General features: G+C 41.1%; 1 protein-coding gene across 2 annotated transcripts in view; it reads left to right on the top strand.

The window, feature by feature from the left end:
• Nucleotides 1-20,897, top strand: part of braf (B-Raf proto-oncogene, serine/threonine kinase) — a 35,175-nt gene that overhangs the window by 1,969 nt on the left and 12,309 nt on the right. Inside the window, exons 2-10 of one of the 2 annotated variants that reach the window (XM_080420670.1) lie at nucleotides 5,626-5,727; nucleotides 7,086-7,367; nucleotides 12,362-12,465; nucleotides 12,846-12,948; nucleotides 14,444-14,592; nucleotides 15,864-15,983; nucleotides 17,267-17,426; nucleotides 18,842-18,881; nucleotides 20,680-20,799. In XM_080420670.1, the coding sequence (XP_080276796.1) occupies nucleotides 5,626-5,727; nucleotides 7,086-7,367; nucleotides 12,362-12,465; nucleotides 12,846-12,948; nucleotides 14,444-14,592; nucleotides 15,864-15,983; nucleotides 17,267-17,426; nucleotides 18,842-18,881; nucleotides 20,680-20,799 (1,180 nt within the window). The remainder of the gene's footprint in view (nucleotides 1-5,625; nucleotides 5,728-7,085; nucleotides 7,368-12,361; nucleotides 12,466-12,845; nucleotides 12,949-14,443; nucleotides 14,593-15,863; nucleotides 15,984-17,266; nucleotides 17,427-18,841; nucleotides 18,882-20,679; nucleotides 20,800-20,897) is intronic. The other variant, XM_080420669.1, reaches the window with a different exon arrangement.

The raw sequence follows: 20,897 nt of genomic DNA, 5'->3' as shown, positions 1-20,897 counted from the left end.
TGCCTGGCCTATGGCATGCTTATACTGTATTAGAAGACTTTCAACTACCAGTTCTTTTCACTATCAAATTGTTCTAGCTCAGAAGCCTACACTTATTCTAAAATTCTAACAAAACATGTTTTTCTTTTCTCTTCAAAAAATAAAATAATAATAATTAATCATATAGGCCCCATAAGGGTTTCATTCGTACAGAGTAGACTCGTAAGGGTCTGTTTGGTTCCTATTACTAACTATCATTCATTTAGCTGAGTAGTCCTCCACTTCTTGAACCCCCCCCAACACACACACACACACACACACACACACACACACACACACACACACACACACACACACACACACACACACACACACACACACACACACACACACACACACACACTGGGAACCAGTGGTTTAAAGACTGTATGGGGTGAGTGGCTGAATGAATGTTGTGTCTTTCACTCTCTCCTGTTAAACAGCATTAAGAGACCAGGTGTGCATCCTAAGCAAGCCCTGGCCCAGAATAGGACACAGGAGCTCTCTTAGGCCCTGTTCAGACTGGTAGCCCAAATCCAGCTCCAAATCCGATTTCCTATCAAGATTGGAGTCGGATTGGTTTTACGCAGGTTGAACAAGGCTAAGGCCATGTTGGTAAAACGCTGTCGTAGAAAGACATCAAACTTAGTTTGTGGCCTTTGTTGATAAGTGCCAGGCTTCAACAAGAGAGTTTAGTAAGGGATAGAATGTTGAGTGTTACAGCTACATCTCTAGTGGGCATATTACTTACACTGCTGGTGCTGTTGTAAGAAGATGGTCACGTCATTAATTTGTTAAAGAAGGAAGGGCTCGCAACTCACTTTTAAAACAAGCAGCTTGCTAGAATAAAGTTTGGAGTGTTTCAAAAGTGAGTTGCGAAGCCCTTCCTTTAACTCTTTGCCTGCCACTGACGAGATTTCTCGTCAGATTCTGCCACTGACGAGTTGGACGAGATTTTGTGTCTTCAGTAGTTTTCCAGCAGATGGCGCTGTTCGCTAACCTATGAATGATGCCTTGCCTCATTTGTAGATTTTGTACTCTCTGTAGCCCCTTACACACCGGGGGCGAATTTTTCATGCGAATAATACGTTTTTTTTAAAAACCTTTATGAAGTCAATGCAAGCTTACATGGAGCGAAAAAGCGTCTTTTAATTATTCGGAACGAGTCCGAATTTTGCGTATATTCGCATATTTGCCGGTGTGTAATGACCTTAAGAGTTATGGGGGTTCTTGAAATTACAAAGTTTTAGAACCACTGATTTAGGAATAAATAAAACATTCCATTAGTTGTTAAAGTGCAGCTACAAGTTAGTAAAATAATGTAAATAGTACAGTAAAATGCAACATCAACTGAAGCATTCAAAATATTACTGTGTAAATGAAATATCATGTGATAATGCGTGTGATATGCGTGGTATCAGAATGGCATAGACTGGCATACTCGCCGATACCAGCTTTTAGGCAGTATCGGCAGCTTTAACGATACTGGTATGTGGTATCGGAACAACTCTATCTACAAACAATGTGACGTGTTGTGAGCTTGCAGATCGGCCATTTCCGGCAAATGTTTGCCCCGGCATAAGGACGCTAGGGTTCAAGTGATTTAAATCTAGTGACTTCATGAAGACTACATCCTCTGAAGCCTACTGCCTGAAGAACAGAGAGCAAATCTTTACAAAGTGCAGGAAACCTGTCTGTCCATATATTACTGTAATTGTGACTAGGGCTGTCACGATTCCAAATTTAAGTTAACAATTAATTGTCACTCAAATAATTGCTTAACTTAATTGTGCGTTTGGCTGCATTTAACATTGGAACATATGAATACAATTTTTATTTCTGTTTGCCGTTTAGCCTTCGTAATAAAAGATGGCACAGAGCAGATATGACAAATAACTTTAATATACAAATAATCTTTTTACATATTTAATAATTGTATTAATGTAAAAAAAAAAAATGTAGAAATAGCTGATTTTGACGATTATGCAAAAATAATCGCAATATGTCAAATAATTGTGATTACACGATTATGTAATAATTGTGACAGCCTGACAGGCCTAATCGTGACAGTATTGATGTTTATCATCAGGCATAAAAATGATTTGTACATGTGTATGTCAGCAGGCCTCACGTTGTTCCAGCAAAATGGAGAATAGTAAAATAATGAAAAATCCTTCCATTTGTCAGCAGAATCAGATTGAGAGAAGAAGAGGGCCATGGTTTTCACTCACTTTCCTCCTGGTGGCAACATCCAGTACCGTTTTGTGTCCAGTCATCCGTAAATTACATATTAACAGGTCAGGGTCATAGGACTTTATTTATGTGCGAATTTGATTCCCAAAGGGTTTGTGGGTGGAGGACATTATTGTACAATCTTTTTATGCATCAGGGATTTCTCTCTAAAAAAAAGCTTAGCTACAGTAGCAAAGCTTTGCATGCTTGCTAAACTAATGTCACACTCCCTGACTCACTCCCATCGCCAAGAGGAACACGTTGGAAACTCAATGTTTTAGTTAGCTGTAGCCCTTGGGAGTGTACATGAGGAATGGTTCAGTGACAAGCAGATTGAGTGACTTTTGCAGGGTTATGGTCAAATATATGCTATATAATTTTTAAGGAAAAGAAATCGGCTATATTAATGCAGGGCATATGACATAACAAGTGAAATGTAGCTAGTCCTGTGTGTGTGATTATTTCTGTAAGAATGTTATTGTCCTAGTACCACAAGTATTGAAATGAATACAACCTATATATCTCCAATAGGTCTATCCTCCAAGTAGCTATGAAATCAAGTGGTGATGGTCGGCTTATTTCATTTGGCAGGTCTTGGACAAGGCACGTAATCCAGTTAAACTGCTATTCATTTAATAGGATCAGTCAGTTTACTTAATGCTGAGGCTGAAGTCTTCGTCAAGATAGTCAAATAAAAATTTAGATTAGACAGGGGACCCTTCTTGATGTTTTGCTTGATAGATTTAATTGGCCAGCAAACATTGGGGTTCAAGTTTGATTTGTTGATTGGCCTAGAGTGCCAAGAAGTCTTTTTATTTATGTATTTTACCAGAGGTCTCATTGAGATCAGAAGTCTATTTTACAAGAGATACCTGGCCAAGATGGCAGCCATATACAACAACAATAATCACAACACACTCATACAACATATGCAACATGCATATAAGTCCACAATAAAGAAAACATTAAGAAAGCTATTAAAACATTTGGCCTCAAGAAAAACAATGACATGCCTCTTTTAACCACATCCTTTATGATGCCCTTAAGTGCATCAATGGACATAAATGTGATAGTTTTGTATTGTTCTATGACCAAGGTGCACAGTAGGAAAATGCTGTTTGCCCCAGATCTGTCCAAACCCGAGGAACATTAACCCACTAAAACCGGGGAGGCATCTGTCTCATTTAAGATTTTATTCAAAAGTAGCAGATGATCAATGTTTTGATAGCCGCGTTATGAGCTTGTAGATCTGCTGTTTTTGAAACATCTTGAACAATTGTGCACAATTATTGTGCAAATCTTCTTCTGAACATATATATTTTTTTCTCAAATCTTTGCTTTTAGAGGTCCTTGGAACAAAATATTTTGGGGGTCCTTGAAATAAAAAAGTTTGAGCACCACTGATATAGCAACATTTTAACAGTTTTTCAGAAAACTGTTAGGACTTAGAAGACATTTGTAGAATTGGCCTCAGGTCTTAATGGGTTAAAAAGCAACCGCTTGGTTTAGTGTGGTTGGTAACTAGCAGAGCTGGGACAGAGGAGGTTACAGAGGTAAGCTGGAAGTTTACCCAGCATCGCTTTATAGATCAAAATAAACCAATGCTGTTTACCAAGATATCGTTTGTCAGCAGACATTATGTATCTGCCTCGACTTGGTTCCATACCAGTTCAGAAGCCAGGCCTTTAGTAAGTCCAGTTTTCCAACGGCTCAATCCCTGCTCTCGTCTGTGCCTAGAGCCAGACCGATGGCATACTTTTGGGTCCGATGCGAGCAGAGTCCTAGACCGCAGATTATCGATGTTTTGTCAAAAAGTGCTTATGTTTATCACAACAACATGAACTGAACTTTTATTTTATTCAACCACTTGAGTTCTTTTTGAACATTTTCATAAGTAGTCGATCCGCAAGCTCGTGACGTGTCGCGGCGCGTTGTGAGCTTGTGGATGGGCTATTTTTGATAATTTTGTGTTCTATTTGAGAAATATTGAAAAATGTTACAGACAAATGATGACACGTCCAAATTAGGGATGCCAGGCTAAAAGTGTCTAAAAATCTGAACACACCGGCCGGCGGCCACATAACTGCAGTTACCGCTGTCGTTAAAAAAAAAAGATAAATGATGGCTGATACATCAACGTGGCTGCACCACAAACATAAGTACTGTTCTTCAGGAAGGGGGGTGGGGGGGAACCATTGCAGGCCCAACTTCTTGCGGTTCAGTAGCAGAAAGGAAAAATCATCCAACTGCATTCTGTTTAGTCTCCTCGATCCAGTGCAATGTTCCAAAGCCGTGCTGCTCACTCTCACCTTGTCACCGAGTGCAAACCCTCGAATGCCTGGGACATCAACGGAGAACATTGCCCTCTTTCACTGTTCGGGGTGTGGCGGGAGGCTCGGGGAGAGCGTGTGGGGGGGGGGGAGAGGACTCTAGCCAGATTCTTCCTATATGTCTGCCAACTAGGCCTGTCACAATTATTACATAATCGCCTGATCGCAATTATTTGAGTTAAATTGCAGTTATTTTTGCATAATCGTCAGAATAATTTCCATACATTCGTTTAATTTCCAACTGTTGCAAAATGTGCTGTACCTTTTCAAACATTTACAAAAACAGCAGAAATAGCAAATCTACAAGCTCACAGCTGTGGAAAGTAGAAAATTACTAGAGGTTTGGGTTACATAGGTTACTATGCGGCCCTCACACCTACCCCGGGGGCTTTGTCAGAGTACCCGATGTACCCGTCTGTGTCCCTTTTATGCACTTGTATGGAGAGCTCTGTCTGTCAGTTCTTGTCCCTTTTATACCCATGTATGGAGATCCCTGATGTCATCAGTATATATATAGGTATATCTGTTGGATTGGCGGTTCTGGACAACTGGATATATATATATATATATATACGTATGGACATATCGGTCGGAATGGCGGTTCTGGACAACCGCATACCCAAACTACTCGACGGCGGGAGCCAGGCACTGCGCTCTCTTGAGTCCTTGCCGATGCATGTGCCGAGTTTGAAGTCTGTTGGTCCCATATATGCACATCACCAGATATGGGCTAATTGTAGTTCAGTAAAAGTACAATATTTGCCTCCGAGATGTAGTGGCGTAAAAGTATAGACGATATAAAGTAAAAGTACCTCAAAATTGTGCAATAGTACAGTACTAGAGTAAATGTACTTTATATTTTATTAATGTTCAATGCCCCCCAAAACACGATTAAATCATTAATTTGTATAACAATGACTAATTACATCATGACAACTATAATGTCATGACGGTGACAGCCCTGGTGCCAGAGCATGCTGCTCTTTTCACACATTCTAGCCAGTTTGTTGATGTGAGTTTGTGACGTCTGCGCTTTGCCCTCCAGATCTGGAACATCAAGCAGATGATAAAGTTGACACAAGAGCACCTGGAGGCCCTGCTGGATAAATTCGGAGGAGAGCACAACCCTCCGTCCATATACCTGGAGGTAAGAGAAGTTGGATTGGAAGGAAACGTGTATGCATGTCGATTCAAACGCCTGAGGCTTTGTTCATCAAAAAACTAAGGAGGCGGTTCTTTCTATTTTGGCGTATACACCGGTGGTTCAACTTTTTGAGATTTCATGGGCACCGCACCCTGGTTTGGTATGCATTAGGTCACGGACCCCAATAACTCTGAGACTGTACAAATGGAGCCAAATGGACCGGTAAGGGTCCATTGGGCTCCATTTGTACAGTTACAGACCTGTAGGGGTCCATTTGGTTCTTAACTATCAATAATTTAGCTGGGGACCCCCCCTGGAACCCCCTTAAGGACACCTGGGGGCCCAGGGCCCCACTTTGAGAACCACTAGTATGGACAAACACATTTCCCTCGTGGCCGCAGAGAGTGCAGTAGAGACGCAGCCAAGGGCATTATCGCGCAACGAGGCGAAGTTTAACCACACGACAGTACAAGGTGAAAGGCAATAACTTGTCGTGTTTGTAATGTGAAAAATATATGTATTTCCACTCAAGGTGAAGGAAACCAAGTTTATTCAAAGATGATCATCATGGCAGGACCTAGCCTGGCTTGCTATAAGCCGAGACCGACAAGCCTCTCACCCCTAAGCCCCCAACAGGGCAAACGTTTTTTTTATCTTTGATACTTCTTATACACATAGAAATCGTCCTTGAATGGTCACATAGGCATGCTAAACTAATAGACACTATAACAATAATTAAGCTGACCGTTTCAGAAATATTCTTGATGTATAACTATTGAGCAGTCATTATGTTGGCAACTGTTGACTTAGACTTTAATGATGGCAGCATCTACAAAGCTACAATTCGAGTACAAAGCTACAAAATGACCAAGTGTTGTTTTAACCATTTCCATTCACCATCTCTCTTCATACAATTCCTCCTCTTAATGGGGGAAAACATATGATTTCCATCTGCCAGTTTCCATGTTATTTTTAATCCCAGGCTTAAGATTTTCCTCTATATTTTTCTTGCTTGTCGGGTCACATGCTTGACATCAACGAGCGTGTTGATCAACACTTCAACAGCGACTCGGCGACAGTTATGCTGCGTCGCTTTGTATCTTTCGTGACTTGTTCACACCGGCAGCTACAAAAGATACAAAGCTACACAGCACATCTGTCGCTTTGTAGCTAAAGTTGTAGCCAGCACAACTTTTCTTCAAGCTGTCATAGCTTTTGTAGCGGCTACAAACGTCGGATGTAGCTTCGTATCTTCATGTCGCTGTATTCCATTGAAAATTAATGGTAGACAGTATCTTTGTAGCTGCCAGTGTGAACACTGCATTCATTTCTGTCATGACATCATGTGTCTCAACCCCCAGGCATATGAGGAGTACACCAGCAAGCTGGACGCCCTTCAGCAGAGAGAGCAGCAGCTCCTGGAGGCCATGGGCAACGGCACAGACTTCTCCTGCTCCTCCCCGACGCCGGGCCTCCAGGACGTGAATATGGGGGGCTGCGGAGGCGGCTCGGCCCAAGCCTTCCCATCAGCCCCCAACACCCTGGCCGTGCTGCAGAGCCCCTGCGACGCGGCGCGCGCCAACCCCCGCTCGCCACAGAAGCCCATCGTCAGAGTGTTTCTACCCAACAAGCAGCGGACGGTGGTAGGTCTGCTGTAGGGCTGGGCAATAGGCTCTATGCACAGCAGCCATATTGGAAAAGAAATTCCTTACATCCTCCATACGTGTTGCCAATGATACTAATGAAGGCTCTGTTCCATTCTGGTCAAACGGAGTCAGGGGTGCTGATATTGTGCATGTTGGCTCACTGGAAACACTCTGCTACACAGGTGGGTCTGAAAAGTGTGGTCCAGGGAACCTCATGGTTCCAAATGGCCCCTTACGGGTGTGTCATTCTGAGAGTGTTCATTTGGTTCCATTTGTACACTCTCAGAGTTATGGGGGTCCTTGAAATTAAAACGTTTGAGAACCGCTGTGCTACACTAAATGGAACAGAGCCTTCATTAGTATCATTGGTAACACATGTAAAGAAAGTAAGGAAGAGGCCCAATTTCTTTACAATATGGCTGCTTTGCATAGAGCCAATTAACTGAAAATATATGGAAACCGATATTTAGACTGAGTAACAGACTTAATCTTGTTCATGTTGGTTAAAAGAAAAAATCGAGGAGGAGGTTTTAATTTCTTATGTAGGCTAAGTGATAATTTTTGGTTAATCTTTTTACAAAACGTTTAGTTTTAAAGCACTATATTGTGATAGTAATCATGATGATTAGAATATAAACCGGATGTGGAGCCTCCTCTCCATTTCCGTTTCGTCTTTACAGTCGCGCACATTTATCCTAATATAAATACAAATCATCTAAGTATACATAGATTGCTGCTTAGCAGAAATGGAAATTAAAAAGTAAAGTGTAAAGATATTTTAAAAGATATTTTCGTGAACGGAAGTGCCAGTTTCCTCTCTCAGAGATTGTGGAATATGGCTACGCGAGACTAAGTAGCAGGAGTCTCTGCGTCTCTTCAGCTCTTTAATGAACAGACATTTTTAGATACTCTAGGTGGCCAATTTCCAGCCAATCAGGAGTACCCTTATCAGCTTCGATGTGTGTTTCAGTTAAAATGTATCCAGTATCCTGTGTGAGTTCTCTCTCCTGATTGGCTAAAATTGGTATCCCGACCTGAAAATATTTTTTTTGTTTAATCAAGCGCTTGAGGGACGGGGAGACCCGTGTTACTGAACAAAGTCTATATACCAATGAGTACCATCAGAAAATAAAGCAATGTAACACTTATTTTAACAAATCACTACCTACCTTTAGCCCTGTAATATACTTTGTTGGTTTTGAATGGTTTTGAATTATGATTTTTGCCTGTGTCCAAAACAAACAAACAAACACTACTGAGCTTGGCTGTGTAATTGCTGATACCGATGTTGTCAAAAAAGTCAAATATATTGGTCTGGCTCTACTTGGAAGCATACAACAGAATAGCCAGCAGCACTCTGAAGTCCTTCTGGTATTTATTTTTTATTAATAACAAGGCAGGGGCATACACAGACTTGTTTCGGCATCAAGCCTTCCTCAGCGTGTGATATAGCAAGCGAACCTTTGGGGACAGAGCCTTCAGTGTGGCAGCCCCCACACTGTGGAACTCTCTCCCAATGGAGATTCGCCATGCTCCAACACTGGACACTTTTAAGGCTACCTTGAAAAGACACCTATTCTCTCAGGCTTATGGCAAATTGTTGTTTTGTTTGGTTGTTCCTTGTTTTTGTTGCGTCTTATTGCGGTCTATAGCGTCTATTGGGGTCATGAAAGGCGCTATATAAATTCAAGCTATTATTATACATGCTGAGGAAGGCTCGACGCCGAAACGCGTCCCGTGTATGCCCGTGTCTTATTAATTAAAAAGTACCATGGACTTCGGAGTGCCTGGCTATTCTTCGTTTTATACATTGTGACTCTTCTTGAGCCGTGCACCCGGCAAATTGTTATTTGAATGGACTGAGTGCGCTAGTTTTTCTGTTTCTACTGTCTACTTGGAAGCACCCTGTCAGTTGTCAGCTGAGCCTGGCATTGTGTGGTCCCAAGGCCTAGGGAAAGGTCATGTTCATCTTCCACGTGTTCCACACTACATTAAGGTGTGTCTTAAACAAATGACTCGAGGCGTCCTTGCCACAGGACTTTAATCAAGGAGTCGCACGGATGCCAGCCTTTGCGTGCGTGTGTGGACATGGGAGGACGATTTGTTTGGCTGCCAGTGGTTGGAAGAAGTACTACGATTGTTTTTTTAACTTAAGTAAAAGTAGCAATATCACACTATAGAAATACTATATTGTAAAAATAGGCCTGTATTTCAGTTTTTTTTTACTTGAGTAAAAGTACTCCAGTACCCAAATGGACCCTTTTGTCCATTTGGTTCCATTTATACCTTATGGGGGTTATTGTCCGTGGCCTATTGCATACCAAACCTGGGGGCCCATGAAAGAAAAAAAGTTGAACTGAAAATGTACTTACAGTGGGGTGCCAATGGCCTAGTGGTTAAGGCGCATACCACATGTAGGCTCAATGCAGCCTGGCAGCGAGGTGCAGGTTCGATTCCCAAGCCCTAAAGACCTTTCCTGCGTGTTACTCCCTGTCTTTCTCTCTCCCTGCTCCTGTCACTCTACTATATACTATCCAAATAAAGGCAGAAAAGACCCCCAAAAAATCTTTTAAAAAATTACCTACAGTACCAAAGTAAAAGTACTACATAAAAAAAAAAAAACTTTGAAAAATAGCCAATCTACAAGCTCACAACTTGTTGCAATGCGACGCATTGTGAGCTTGCAGATCGGTAATCTTTTAATAGATGGGAGTATAGCATAGGCCGTAACCTGGTTAATGTGTGTTTTGTTATAATATCTAATGTCTGCAAAGTAACTCAGAACTAAAGTTTTTAAATATTTGTAGTGGAGTAAAAAACAAGTACAATAATTGCCTCTGAGATGTAATAGAAGTATAAAGAAACAAAAATAAAATGTCTAAATTGTTCAGTACTTGAGTAAATGTACTTTAGTTACTTTCCACCACTGTGTGGAGTGCCTATTTCTGACAAAGGTCTGTGTTCCAAGGGTCTGACTGTCCCAACAGATTGGCGCGCAGTGTGAGACCAAGGGGAATGTAGGTGACCCCCTTTACTTTGATTAGCTGCACAGTGGGACACTGTCGCCTTGCAGAAAGCTTTTCATGCAAGCAGGCCCGCCAAGACATGGGTTGGGATCCTTTTTTAGGACAGTGGCTCTCAAACTTTTTCATGTCAAGGATCCCCAAATTGATATGTATTTGGTCACGGACCCCCATCTGAAAAGGTTTCGTGCCAGGGACCCCCAGAAGAAAAGATGTATGTAATTTGTTTTCACAATTATTCAAAATATTTCAAACTTTTTTTTTATATTTTCAAAAATAGCAGATGTACTAGCTTGCAGTGTGGCAGGAAGTGAAGCGCTGTGAGCTTGTAGATCTGATATTGGAATAGCCAACGTATTAACGCATAAAGTGGTTAAAATTATTTTGATGCTATTTTAACTACTTTTGCTGGGGACTTCCTGGAACCCCCTCAAGAACATCCGGGGGTCCCCGGACCCCACTTTGAGAAACAATGCCTGTAGGATTTTAACGATTCAGATTCCTTAAAGATTCCCTCTTAACGGTTTTCTTTAACAATTCCTATATTTTAAAGAAATCTATAAATCTATATCATGAAATTCTTCCCTGGTACAAATTATTTTCAGATGAGGGTTCGTGAACAAACGCATACTAATTTGACATGAAAATGTTTGACTATGACTGGTTTAAACGACTAGGAAGCAAAGCCAAATAAACAACTACACTTTAGAAACAAGCCCACCCCCAAAAAATGCAACCCGCAACTACCAATATTTACAAGTGACTTAACAGAAAAAACGAGCCCAGATTTGCTTATAATACGCAGACCTGGCAACACTGGCTCCAAGCCTTTTTCCAAAAATGTAAATGTTTTGTGACCATAAAGAAAGGCTAATTTATACCAGCCTTTTTTTCCCCTGCTTAAAATACATGTCTAATTACTTTAAATTATTTCTTAAATTATATTTTTTAATTCAATTCAATTTTTATTAAAGTGTCAAATCACAACAAGTTGTCTCAAGACACTTTACATGTAGAGCAGAGACCCGACAGTCCCACCCTGAGCAAGCAATTTTGCGACAGTGGCAACGAAAAACTCCCCCTTAACTGGAAGAAACGTCAGGCAGACCCTAGGCTCTAGGGTGGGCGGCCTTCTGCCTCGACCGTGTCGGGGGGGGAAAGAAGAGCGAGAGAGGGAGAGACAGAGGAGAGACAGAAAGAGATACAAGTAGTAACAATAACAATAGTAGCAAATATAATAGTTTAAGATAGTATATGATAATATAATATAGTACAACAATAATGTGTATGCAGTATATAATGGTATAATATAAGAATGTTAAGATAATATACAGTATATAGTGTAGATAGGGTAGTAGTTAGCAGTGGTAGTGTGTGTTCAAATCACAATAATGACTATACTATGTCATTTAAATGGCATAGTATAGTCTGGCATAGATTCAGCTTTGAAAACAATAGTAATAAAATATAATAAGAATGGAGCGACTATTATATTGTACAGTATACCGTACAAAACATTTGGCAACCAGACCTTATAATGAATGTCCCATAGGTAAGGATCATCATCCTTTTCAAGACCTCCAAGGGGGACTGATTGCCACTCCAGGGAGTTCTTTCTCCTTTTTAGTAGGGCAAATACTTCATTTGGAAGGTGATTCAGAAAAAGCAGGTGCAAATGTAATTTCTGTTTGCGTGAACAAGGATCAGTCAGTTTGGTTTATGTCAGATATATCGCCTGTTTTCAGACTACTCTGCTGCTGGACCACGCTACGTTTCAAGATTTTTCAAAAATGTTCAGAAACAGCTGATGTAAAAGCTTGCAGTGCGGCTCGAAGTGACCTTTCACACAGTTTCACAAATCGCATATTAGGCCTAACAGCATTTTTGTTCAGTCGTGAGATTTAATTTTTGCTTTAATCCATGTGTCACTTGACTGGCTGTGACCCTCTGTGTGTCTTTGTGTTGCAGGTCCCCGCCCGCTGTGGGATGACTGTAAGGGACTCGCTGAAGAAAGCTCTAATGATGCGGGGTCTCATCCCAGAATGTTGTGCCGTCCTTAGGATACAGGACGGGTAAGGCCATTCGGATTAGTCACAAAACAACAAAACGAATAGTATACACGTTTAAACCTCTTAAAACCCTTATATACTTCGTTGACCGGGGTCCCCCAGACCAGGGGTATAATACTTGGTCCCCTTTCTCTTTTCCCTCTTCAACGAATCTCTTCGCAGAAAATAGCCGATCTACAAGCTCACAATGAGCTTGTAGATCGTCTGTTTTGGCCAGAAGTTTGTCTTATTAGGACATGCCCAAAGTAGGGACACTAGGGTTCATCATGTGTTTAATAATGCCATATTCTGGGCGTATTAATTGGCATAATGACTAAATTGTGGAGAAAAATGGATAAAAAGCAACAGGCCAAAAAACTGAAACCCTCCACTTGCTGTTTCAGAGAGAAGAAGCCCATTGGCTGGGACACGGACATCTCGTGGCTTACAGGAGAGGAGCTGCATGTCGAAGTGTTGGAAAACGTTCCGCTGACCACACACAACTTTGTAAGTATGGTGCCGGTTATCATAACAATAACATTAATAACAATATTGCCCCCTTTCTCTTGCACTGTAGATTTCGTACATGGATCGAAGTTTTCAGTTGCCACGACTGATTTCAGTCATTTGAATTCCGTAGAAGCCAGCCATGTTTTCAGCATGTCTTCAGCGTGTCTTCTGCATGTCTTCAGCATGTCGCGCACCCTAAAAAGCCAATATCGGCTATTTTTGGTTATTAGTTATTAAGATTAAAGAGTATTTGAAGTGGTCAAACTAGCAATAGAATGCATGTTCAGAAGCGTCTTCCATAAACCCTAATGGTCTTGATTATTTCATAAAGGCAAAGGTTAAAGCCTCAATCTGCAATTTGTTCAACTGGTTGGCTGTACGGCAAGTACATTTAGAACAATAATACCTATAACATCATAATTCTATATATTGTGCTAATTGTTTAGGAAGCGGATAACTAGAGGGCGATGTCCTTTCATGCTGTTAAACAAATCGCAGTTTAGGACTTGGCCTGACAAAAGCTCATGAGGTTTTATTTTTGCTTTTATTCCATGGATCGTATCAGTCGGTTGCTTGCGTTTAGAAAAGTTATGGGATGTACTGCGCAAGCCCTGGAGTGAAGTTGAACAAGTCATTGAGAACAGGAGCACAATGTACAGTACATACTCCTAGCTGTTGGTTAGCTCATCCAGTTTGTTCTTCTGTCTGACAGTGTTTGCCTTTCTCCTGCAATGTACAGAATGCAGCTGCTAGACTTTTAACCAACACATGAGGCAGGGCACATATTACGCCTGTGCTAGTGGTTACCCATTGACTGCACAATTGATTAAAAAATATTTGGTAATCACTTTTAAAACACTTCACGGTTTGGCCCCTTGTTCCTATCTAACAGCATTATTGTCCCTTAAATAAGACCTGAGGCGATTCTTTAAAAAAATCTAAATCCTAAAAAATCCAAAACATTTTTTTCCAAGATTTTTCAAAAATAGCAGATCTACAAGCTCATAGCGCGGCACTCGGTGCCGCGCTATGAGCTTGTAGATCTGCTATTTTTGAATAGCCAAAGAAATCTAAAGTGACACAGATACGTTCCAGGTCTTAAAGGGTTAAGGACCATGTGAGACTGCTTAGGTCCTCGGACAAAGGCCTTCTCACTGTCCCAAAAACTAGGCTAAAAACTAAAGGCGAGCGTGCTTTTGAATTACCTTCAAATACCTTTGAGTACCTTTGAATACCTTCAAAAAGCTGCTAAAAAACGATTTGTTTCATAAGCACGTACATTTGTAATGCTGTTCTGTATTGTTTTATCCTTTTCTTTTAATATTTTCTTTTTATCTGTAGGTATTGTTTTGCATGTAGAGCACCTTGTAACATTTGTTTTGAAAGGTGCTTTATAAATATATATTTACCTTACAGAATGTCTGACGAGTCTCTTTCTCTGTCTCTCTGTCTCTCTCTCTCTCTGTCTATACTGTGTGTTTTGTTTCGTTAGGTGAGGAAGACTTTCTTCACTCTGGCCTTCTGTGACTTCTGTCGGAAGCTCTTGTTCCAGGGGTTCCGTTGCCAGACGTGTGGCTACAAGTTCCACCAGCGCTGCAGCACCGAGGTTCCCCTCATGTGTGTCAACTACGACCAGCTAGAGTACGTCCCCCCCCCACAATGAAACAGTACATACACACCACAATTTAGAGAGAAACAACTAGTGGATCGAGATCAACACTACACAAATATCTAGTGGATCGAGAACAACACTACACAAACTAAAACGGCCTTGCTTTGTAATAAAGCATGGCTCCTCAACAGGGTGTCCGGGACCCGTAGGGGTCCTCAGAGTTACTACAGGGGGGTCGCCAAATCTTTGTGTGATAGGAACCTTTAACCTTAGCATCCCTATTCTAGGGGTAACATTTGCTGAAAATAGCAGATCTACAAGCTCACAACGCATCGCAGCGTGATGAGTTGTGAGATGGCTGTGATGGTTAAAGCATAACCATCACCACCTAGAATATTGTCTCGATCTCCTCTTGCCTCATCAATTACTGATTGATCCAGAATTCCACGACAGGGTCTCTGTTTCATTTCTCTGTCAGCTATGGGGGTCCTTGGCCTGAAAAACGTTGAAGACTCCTGGTTTAGAGAAATGACTATTGGATTGAGAACAGCACTACAAAAATATCTAACAGCCCTGTCCCCAAAAGTGCCTTGCTTTGTTTAAGGCTGAGCAATATTGACAAAATTAAGTATCACAATATTTGTATTTATATTTTTGTATTGTTTCCCCTCTTGATTTCCTTGATTTTTGTGACGACATCAATTAACATTTCATAAACATTTTCAACACTTGGCGAAAAAGGGCACTTGTAAACTTGCAAATTGGCTATTTTAGTATGAAATAGGGCTTTATGCTCTGTTCACACTGGCAACTACAAAAGATACAAAACGACACAGTGTATCTGTCGCTGACTCTGTGGAAGTGTTGATCGACACGCTCATTGACATCATCAAGCATGCGTCCGACGAGGAAGAAAAATATAGAGGAAAATATAAAGCCTGGGAACATGGAACTAGTGGACGGAAATAATCAGTTTCCCCTCCTTTACAAGCAGGAGTTGTGTGGAGAGAGAAGAAATGGGTTCAACACATTTTGTACTGTAGCTTCAGCCAGCTCAACTTAGATTGTAGCTTTGTAGATTTTGTAGCAGTTACAAACGCCGGGCGTCTCTTTTTATCTTCATGTCGCTGGCTTCCATTGAAAATGAATGGTAGACTGTAGCTTTGTGTCTGCCTGTGTGAACACAGCATACGTGATTAAAACCAGGAAAAGGCAACACGGGCCATATCACGATAATACAATATTGGCTACTTTGTAAAGTTGGAGACTCAGTGTTTTGCCAATGTCTTCTCTGCTGTAGCTTGTTGCTGGTGTCCAAGTTCTTTGAGCACCACCCCCTCACCCAGGAGGAGATGTCCTCTGAAGGTACCACCCCCGTGTCCGAGGTCTGCCCCTCGTTGCCTCCGTCCGATTCCACTGGGTGAGTCCTCCACCTGGTCACACTAGGCCTGTTCACACTAGGCCTGTTCACAGCCATTACATAATCGCTTGTGTGCTATTATTTGAGCTTATATGCTATTTTTTTATCTAATCACAGTTATTTTGCATAAACGTTAGTTTCCATTCATCTGTATAAAAACAGCTGGATTAAATTAAAGAGCGTTTAAGTGATATCTATTTGTTTTGTTAAAATAAGCTCTGTATTTTGACTGTATGTATATGTATTTCCAGAAAATACAATCGGGATAACGGGTCGGGATAACCATTTCATCCGATCAATTCATTTCAATTTTATTAAAGTGTCAAATCACAACAAGTTGTCGCAAGACACTTGTTGTGATACATGTAGGGCAGAGACGACCGGGCATTGTCCCACCCTGAGCAAGCAATTTTTGCAACAGTGGCAACGAAAAGACCCAGGCTCTAGGGTGGGCGGCCATCTGCCTCGACTGTGTCGGGGGGGAAGAGAGCGAGAGAGACGGAGACAGAAAGAAGGAGAGACGGAGGGAGATACAAGTAGTAGCAATCACAATAATAATAATGTAAGCTAGTATACTATAATATAGCATAACAATAATGTTAGATCGTATATGGTATAGTATATAAGACTGTTAAGAATGTATATAATGGTATAATATGATATAGTAGCAATCCACAGTTGTGCTCCATGGAGAGGCCCGGTCCGCAATCACACACTTAATCTGCAGCTGGGAGTCTGTAATAACAGTCCATGGAAACTTGCAAAATGGAAGAACCAAAAGCTCCAGGGAGCGGGTCCCCGGATGTTGGGTCGTGGCAGTTGCAGAATAACGGGATAAACAAGTGAAATTGGAAGTGATGAAACCAAAAAAAATTAGTGGAAATTTGGAATTGGTACACAAAGTTGAAGCTGATAAAACGGTTTTCTCTCCTTATTGGATGAAATTTGTGACCCACCTGATTTTTTTCCCCTGTTTATTAAAGAGCTGGAGAGACAAGGAGATCCCTGTTTCTGAACAAACACTCTATAGCAATGATTACTATAATAATATAGAGCTTTAACCTTTTAACAATGTTTTGTTTTAACAAACAGACAAAAGATCCCTTAAACCCCCTTTAACAGAAAGGTCCTATTTCCAACTTGTTTGCGTCTTTTGTGACTACAAGCTTTGCCACTCTATAACGTTTTTTTTTGTGAATCTTGTGTTTTGACTCCCTGGGGGTCTTCTTCCTCCCTCACACCGTTCTCCCAACGTGAACCCATCTCGTCTTTCCCTACAACAGGTCCCTGTGCCATGCCTCTGTGTCCCCGTCCAAGTCCATTCCCATCCCCCAGGGTTTCCGTCCCGGTGAGGAGGACCACCGCAACCAGTTTGGCCAGCGGGACCGCTCGTCCTCGGCCCCCAACGTCCATATCAACACCATTGAGCCTGTTAACATTGATGTGAGTCTGTCTGCTGCTTCTCACGCTGTATGTCATGGGTCTTCAACAGGGGCTTTTTACATTAACCACTTGAACCCTAGAATCCCTATTCTAAGGGAAACATTTGCCGAAAGCAACCGATCTACAAACTCGAGGCGTTGTGGAGCTTGTAGATCGTCTGTTTTCGGGAAAGAGGTTTGGTGCAGAGAGAAAAAAGAGCTGACCAAGTACAGAGTCAATGGTCAAGTTTACCAAGTATTGAGGTTTTAAAGCCTCACTGTCACTTTTGTTTTATGAATATAATGTAATTTGATCCAATCTGTATGGTAGAGTATGTTAATACAATATAACTTATACAATTGGGGTTGTATTTTGTCTCTCTGCTCTTCTATTGAGACATTTAGATCGTGTCAAAGGTCATGTCTCACCTAGACACAGGATCTGACATGAATTTTGACCTGATGGTCAAGATTCAATTTATCCCCTGAGCAAGTTGGCCGGCTCTATTAGCTCAATGGTAAAAATGTTCAAATCCAGGATAGAAGAGGAAAGTTACATAGTGCAGCTTTAAGTGGTTAAATGTCTGAAAATGCACATTAACATGAATCCAACATAATAGCAAAGATAATGTGCAAACAAACAAACAAAACAAAAAACTTTAATTTACTCGACATGATAGTGCTGTCAAACATGACTGTGAAGCTAGCTATGAAATCTATGAAAAAGTTTACATATTGAATAAAATTTTGTTGCAAATTAGTGGGGTCCCTGCTTCATCTCTCTCAGCTAAGGGGTCCTTGGCCTGAAAAACACTGAAGACCCCTGCTGTATATAATTTTGTCGCTAGGAAACCTTGTATATCCAAAGAACCTGTGTTCCAATGGAATCCAATGTAGTATTGAGGGCTTAATCTGTTTTCTATCTTTTTTTCTTTTAATGATTAAGATTACCTGTGTGATTAATTCATTTGACCATAAAAGCACAGTAAAATAAGGTCATAAGGTACAAAACGATGGTAAATGTTATCTGAACCCTAACGGACATGTTGACATTGTTTATTTGCCCAGCATTCAAAACTCACAGTTGCTGTCGGGCAGAAATCTTGTATCTCCATATTGTAATGCTTTTCAGTAAATGAATGTGCTACTTTGTTGTACAAGAGTGTCGTGCAAAAATAGCACATCTAGCTCACGACGAGTTGAGCTTGTAGATGAAAGTGGTTACGTTTGTCTGTGGGTTTTATACTATTGAACCAATGAAAAGTATTAACAAGAGCTTGTGACTAAATAATGACTACATTGGATCCATTGGAACACAGGTTTTTTTTCCTCCCCCATTTTCTGAAAAGTAACCTAAAGTAAAGTTTTGGACTAAGATTTTCATTTGGACTTATAAGATTTTCATAATATTTAAATCTTCCTCTGTTTCATTTTCAGGACTTGATTGGAGATCAAGGTTTACAGAGGTCAGACGGAGGTAAGAATGTTGTCCAAACGGCTTCATTTGTCCGCTCGATGGCGTTGTCCCACCGTCCTCCTGTCTGTCTGCTCTTTATTTTTGTGTCCTCCACGGCCCTTGACGTTCAGCTACTTCCGTTTTTTTTTTTTTATCCTGCTGCCATCTCTCCTAACCCAGTGGTTCTCAAAGTGGGGTCCAGGGGACCCCCAGGGGTCCTTGAGGGGGTTCCAGGGGGTCCCCAGCAAAAGCATAGCATCAAACGTCAGTAACCACTTTAACCCCCTATATACATCTCCTATTTGAAAATGGCCGATCTACAAGCTCACAACTCTGCGACGCGTTGTGAGCTTGTAGATTGGCTATTTTCACAATATCTTTTTTTTTAATGTACCGTAAATTTCCCATTTTTCGACCCTGCGGCTTATATAACGGTGCGGCTTATCTATGGATTTTTACAGCTAACGGCCACTAGGGGACCTCCTAAATCTATGGATTTTACACCCGCGGCTTATAGTCCAGTGCTGCTTATATATGTACAAATCATTCAATTTAGCTGCTGCGGCTTATAGTCAGGTGCGGCTTATAGTGCGAAAATTACGGTAGTCGTTAATCGTAAACAAGGCAAAAGTTTGAAATATTCTAAGTCAATTGAAGCCCTATTCATTAGCCTGATTTTCTCCCTGAAGTCTTTCCTCTGATACAGCTATGCTAAAGCTGCTCAATAACGCAACAGCTGTAAGTGAAATCATTAACAAAAGGGGTGTGTGTTTATTTTGTATTATTTCCACTGTAGTCCTTAACAGTGTAATGGTGGCCAGGCAAACACACACGTGTTCAGTAAGAACGTGAGAATTTGGAGTTTAACAATATAAACGCAATCCTGCTCAGATGAGTGAAGGGCAGAGGTCATCACCATGCCATCTTGTGATGGGGCATTTTTGTCAAACTTTATTTTTGCACAATAATCTTAACACATTTAGACCTGAGGCCGATTCTAAAAACGCCTTCTAAAAAGTTTTCTGAAAAAAATATATATTCAAAAATGTAAAAAAAATATGTTGCTATATATAAGAACCCCAAAAGAAGTTCCCGGCTTGAAAGGTATAGTTACGTAATGGGGTTCCAGGTCTAAATGGGTTAAACGAGAAACACATAGACCTAGCCCTAAATGTATACTAGTGGACTCCTAATGTGTCAATGCCAATGTGCTACACATTTAAAAATTATTGTATTTCTGCTAATTAAATTGTTGTCCTACCTATTCTGAAGAAAACCTGGAGAGTGCCAAGTCAGTCACTGTATACTGGGTGCATACAGGCATCAATGCAGTCTATTTCGTGTTTGGAAAACCAAATTGTGGTTTCCTTTTATATGTAGTGCAGTTTCCCAAACAATGGGTCGGGACCCATTTTTGGTCCACGAGTAAATATTCATTTAATTTATTTTCATTTATTTTTGCATTTCCTACAAAAACTTGAATTATTTCAACAAAATATTTCAGAGCTTAAAAAAGTCAAACGAATTTCAGAAATGTTCAAAAAAATATGAAAATGTATATACAAAAAATAAAACGAGCTCATTACGCGTTGACGCGTTGTTGGCTTGTAGATCTGCTATTTTCACTATTTTCCTTAAATATGGCTTCAGTTATTAATTCAGAATGTTTGGGGTCCCGGGGGTTACAACAAGATTACCTTTTGGGTGGTCTCACCTGGTTTGGGGAACCCCTGATGTAGTGAGTGGAGGCCGTCGGAGCAGCTGGACTTCAGGGCCTTCAGGGTGATCCTGTGTGTTGTCTCTCTCTTACCCCCTGCAGCCCCCCCGATCCATCCCGCCCGCTGCTTGAGGAAGCACCGAACGCGGACCTCAAGCCCCCTCCTATACTCCTACCCCAATGACATAGTCTTTGATTTTGAGCCCGAGCCTGTATTCCGAGGTAGCTAGGCCCTCTGTGTGTGTGTTTGTGTGTGTGTGTTGGTGTGTGTGTCCTTTACACCCCCCCACCCTCTCTCCTAACCTCAACCACCCTAAAGC

The sequence above is a fragment of the Gymnoscopelus braueri genome, assembly GCF_963280865.1.
Source record: "Gymnoscopelus braueri genome assembly, chromosome: 23".
NCBI classification, from domain to species: Eukaryota; Metazoa; Chordata; class Actinopteri; order Myctophiformes; family Myctophidae; genus Gymnoscopelus; species Gymnoscopelus braueri.
This window is presented reverse-complemented; position numbering and strand designations above follow the sequence as displayed.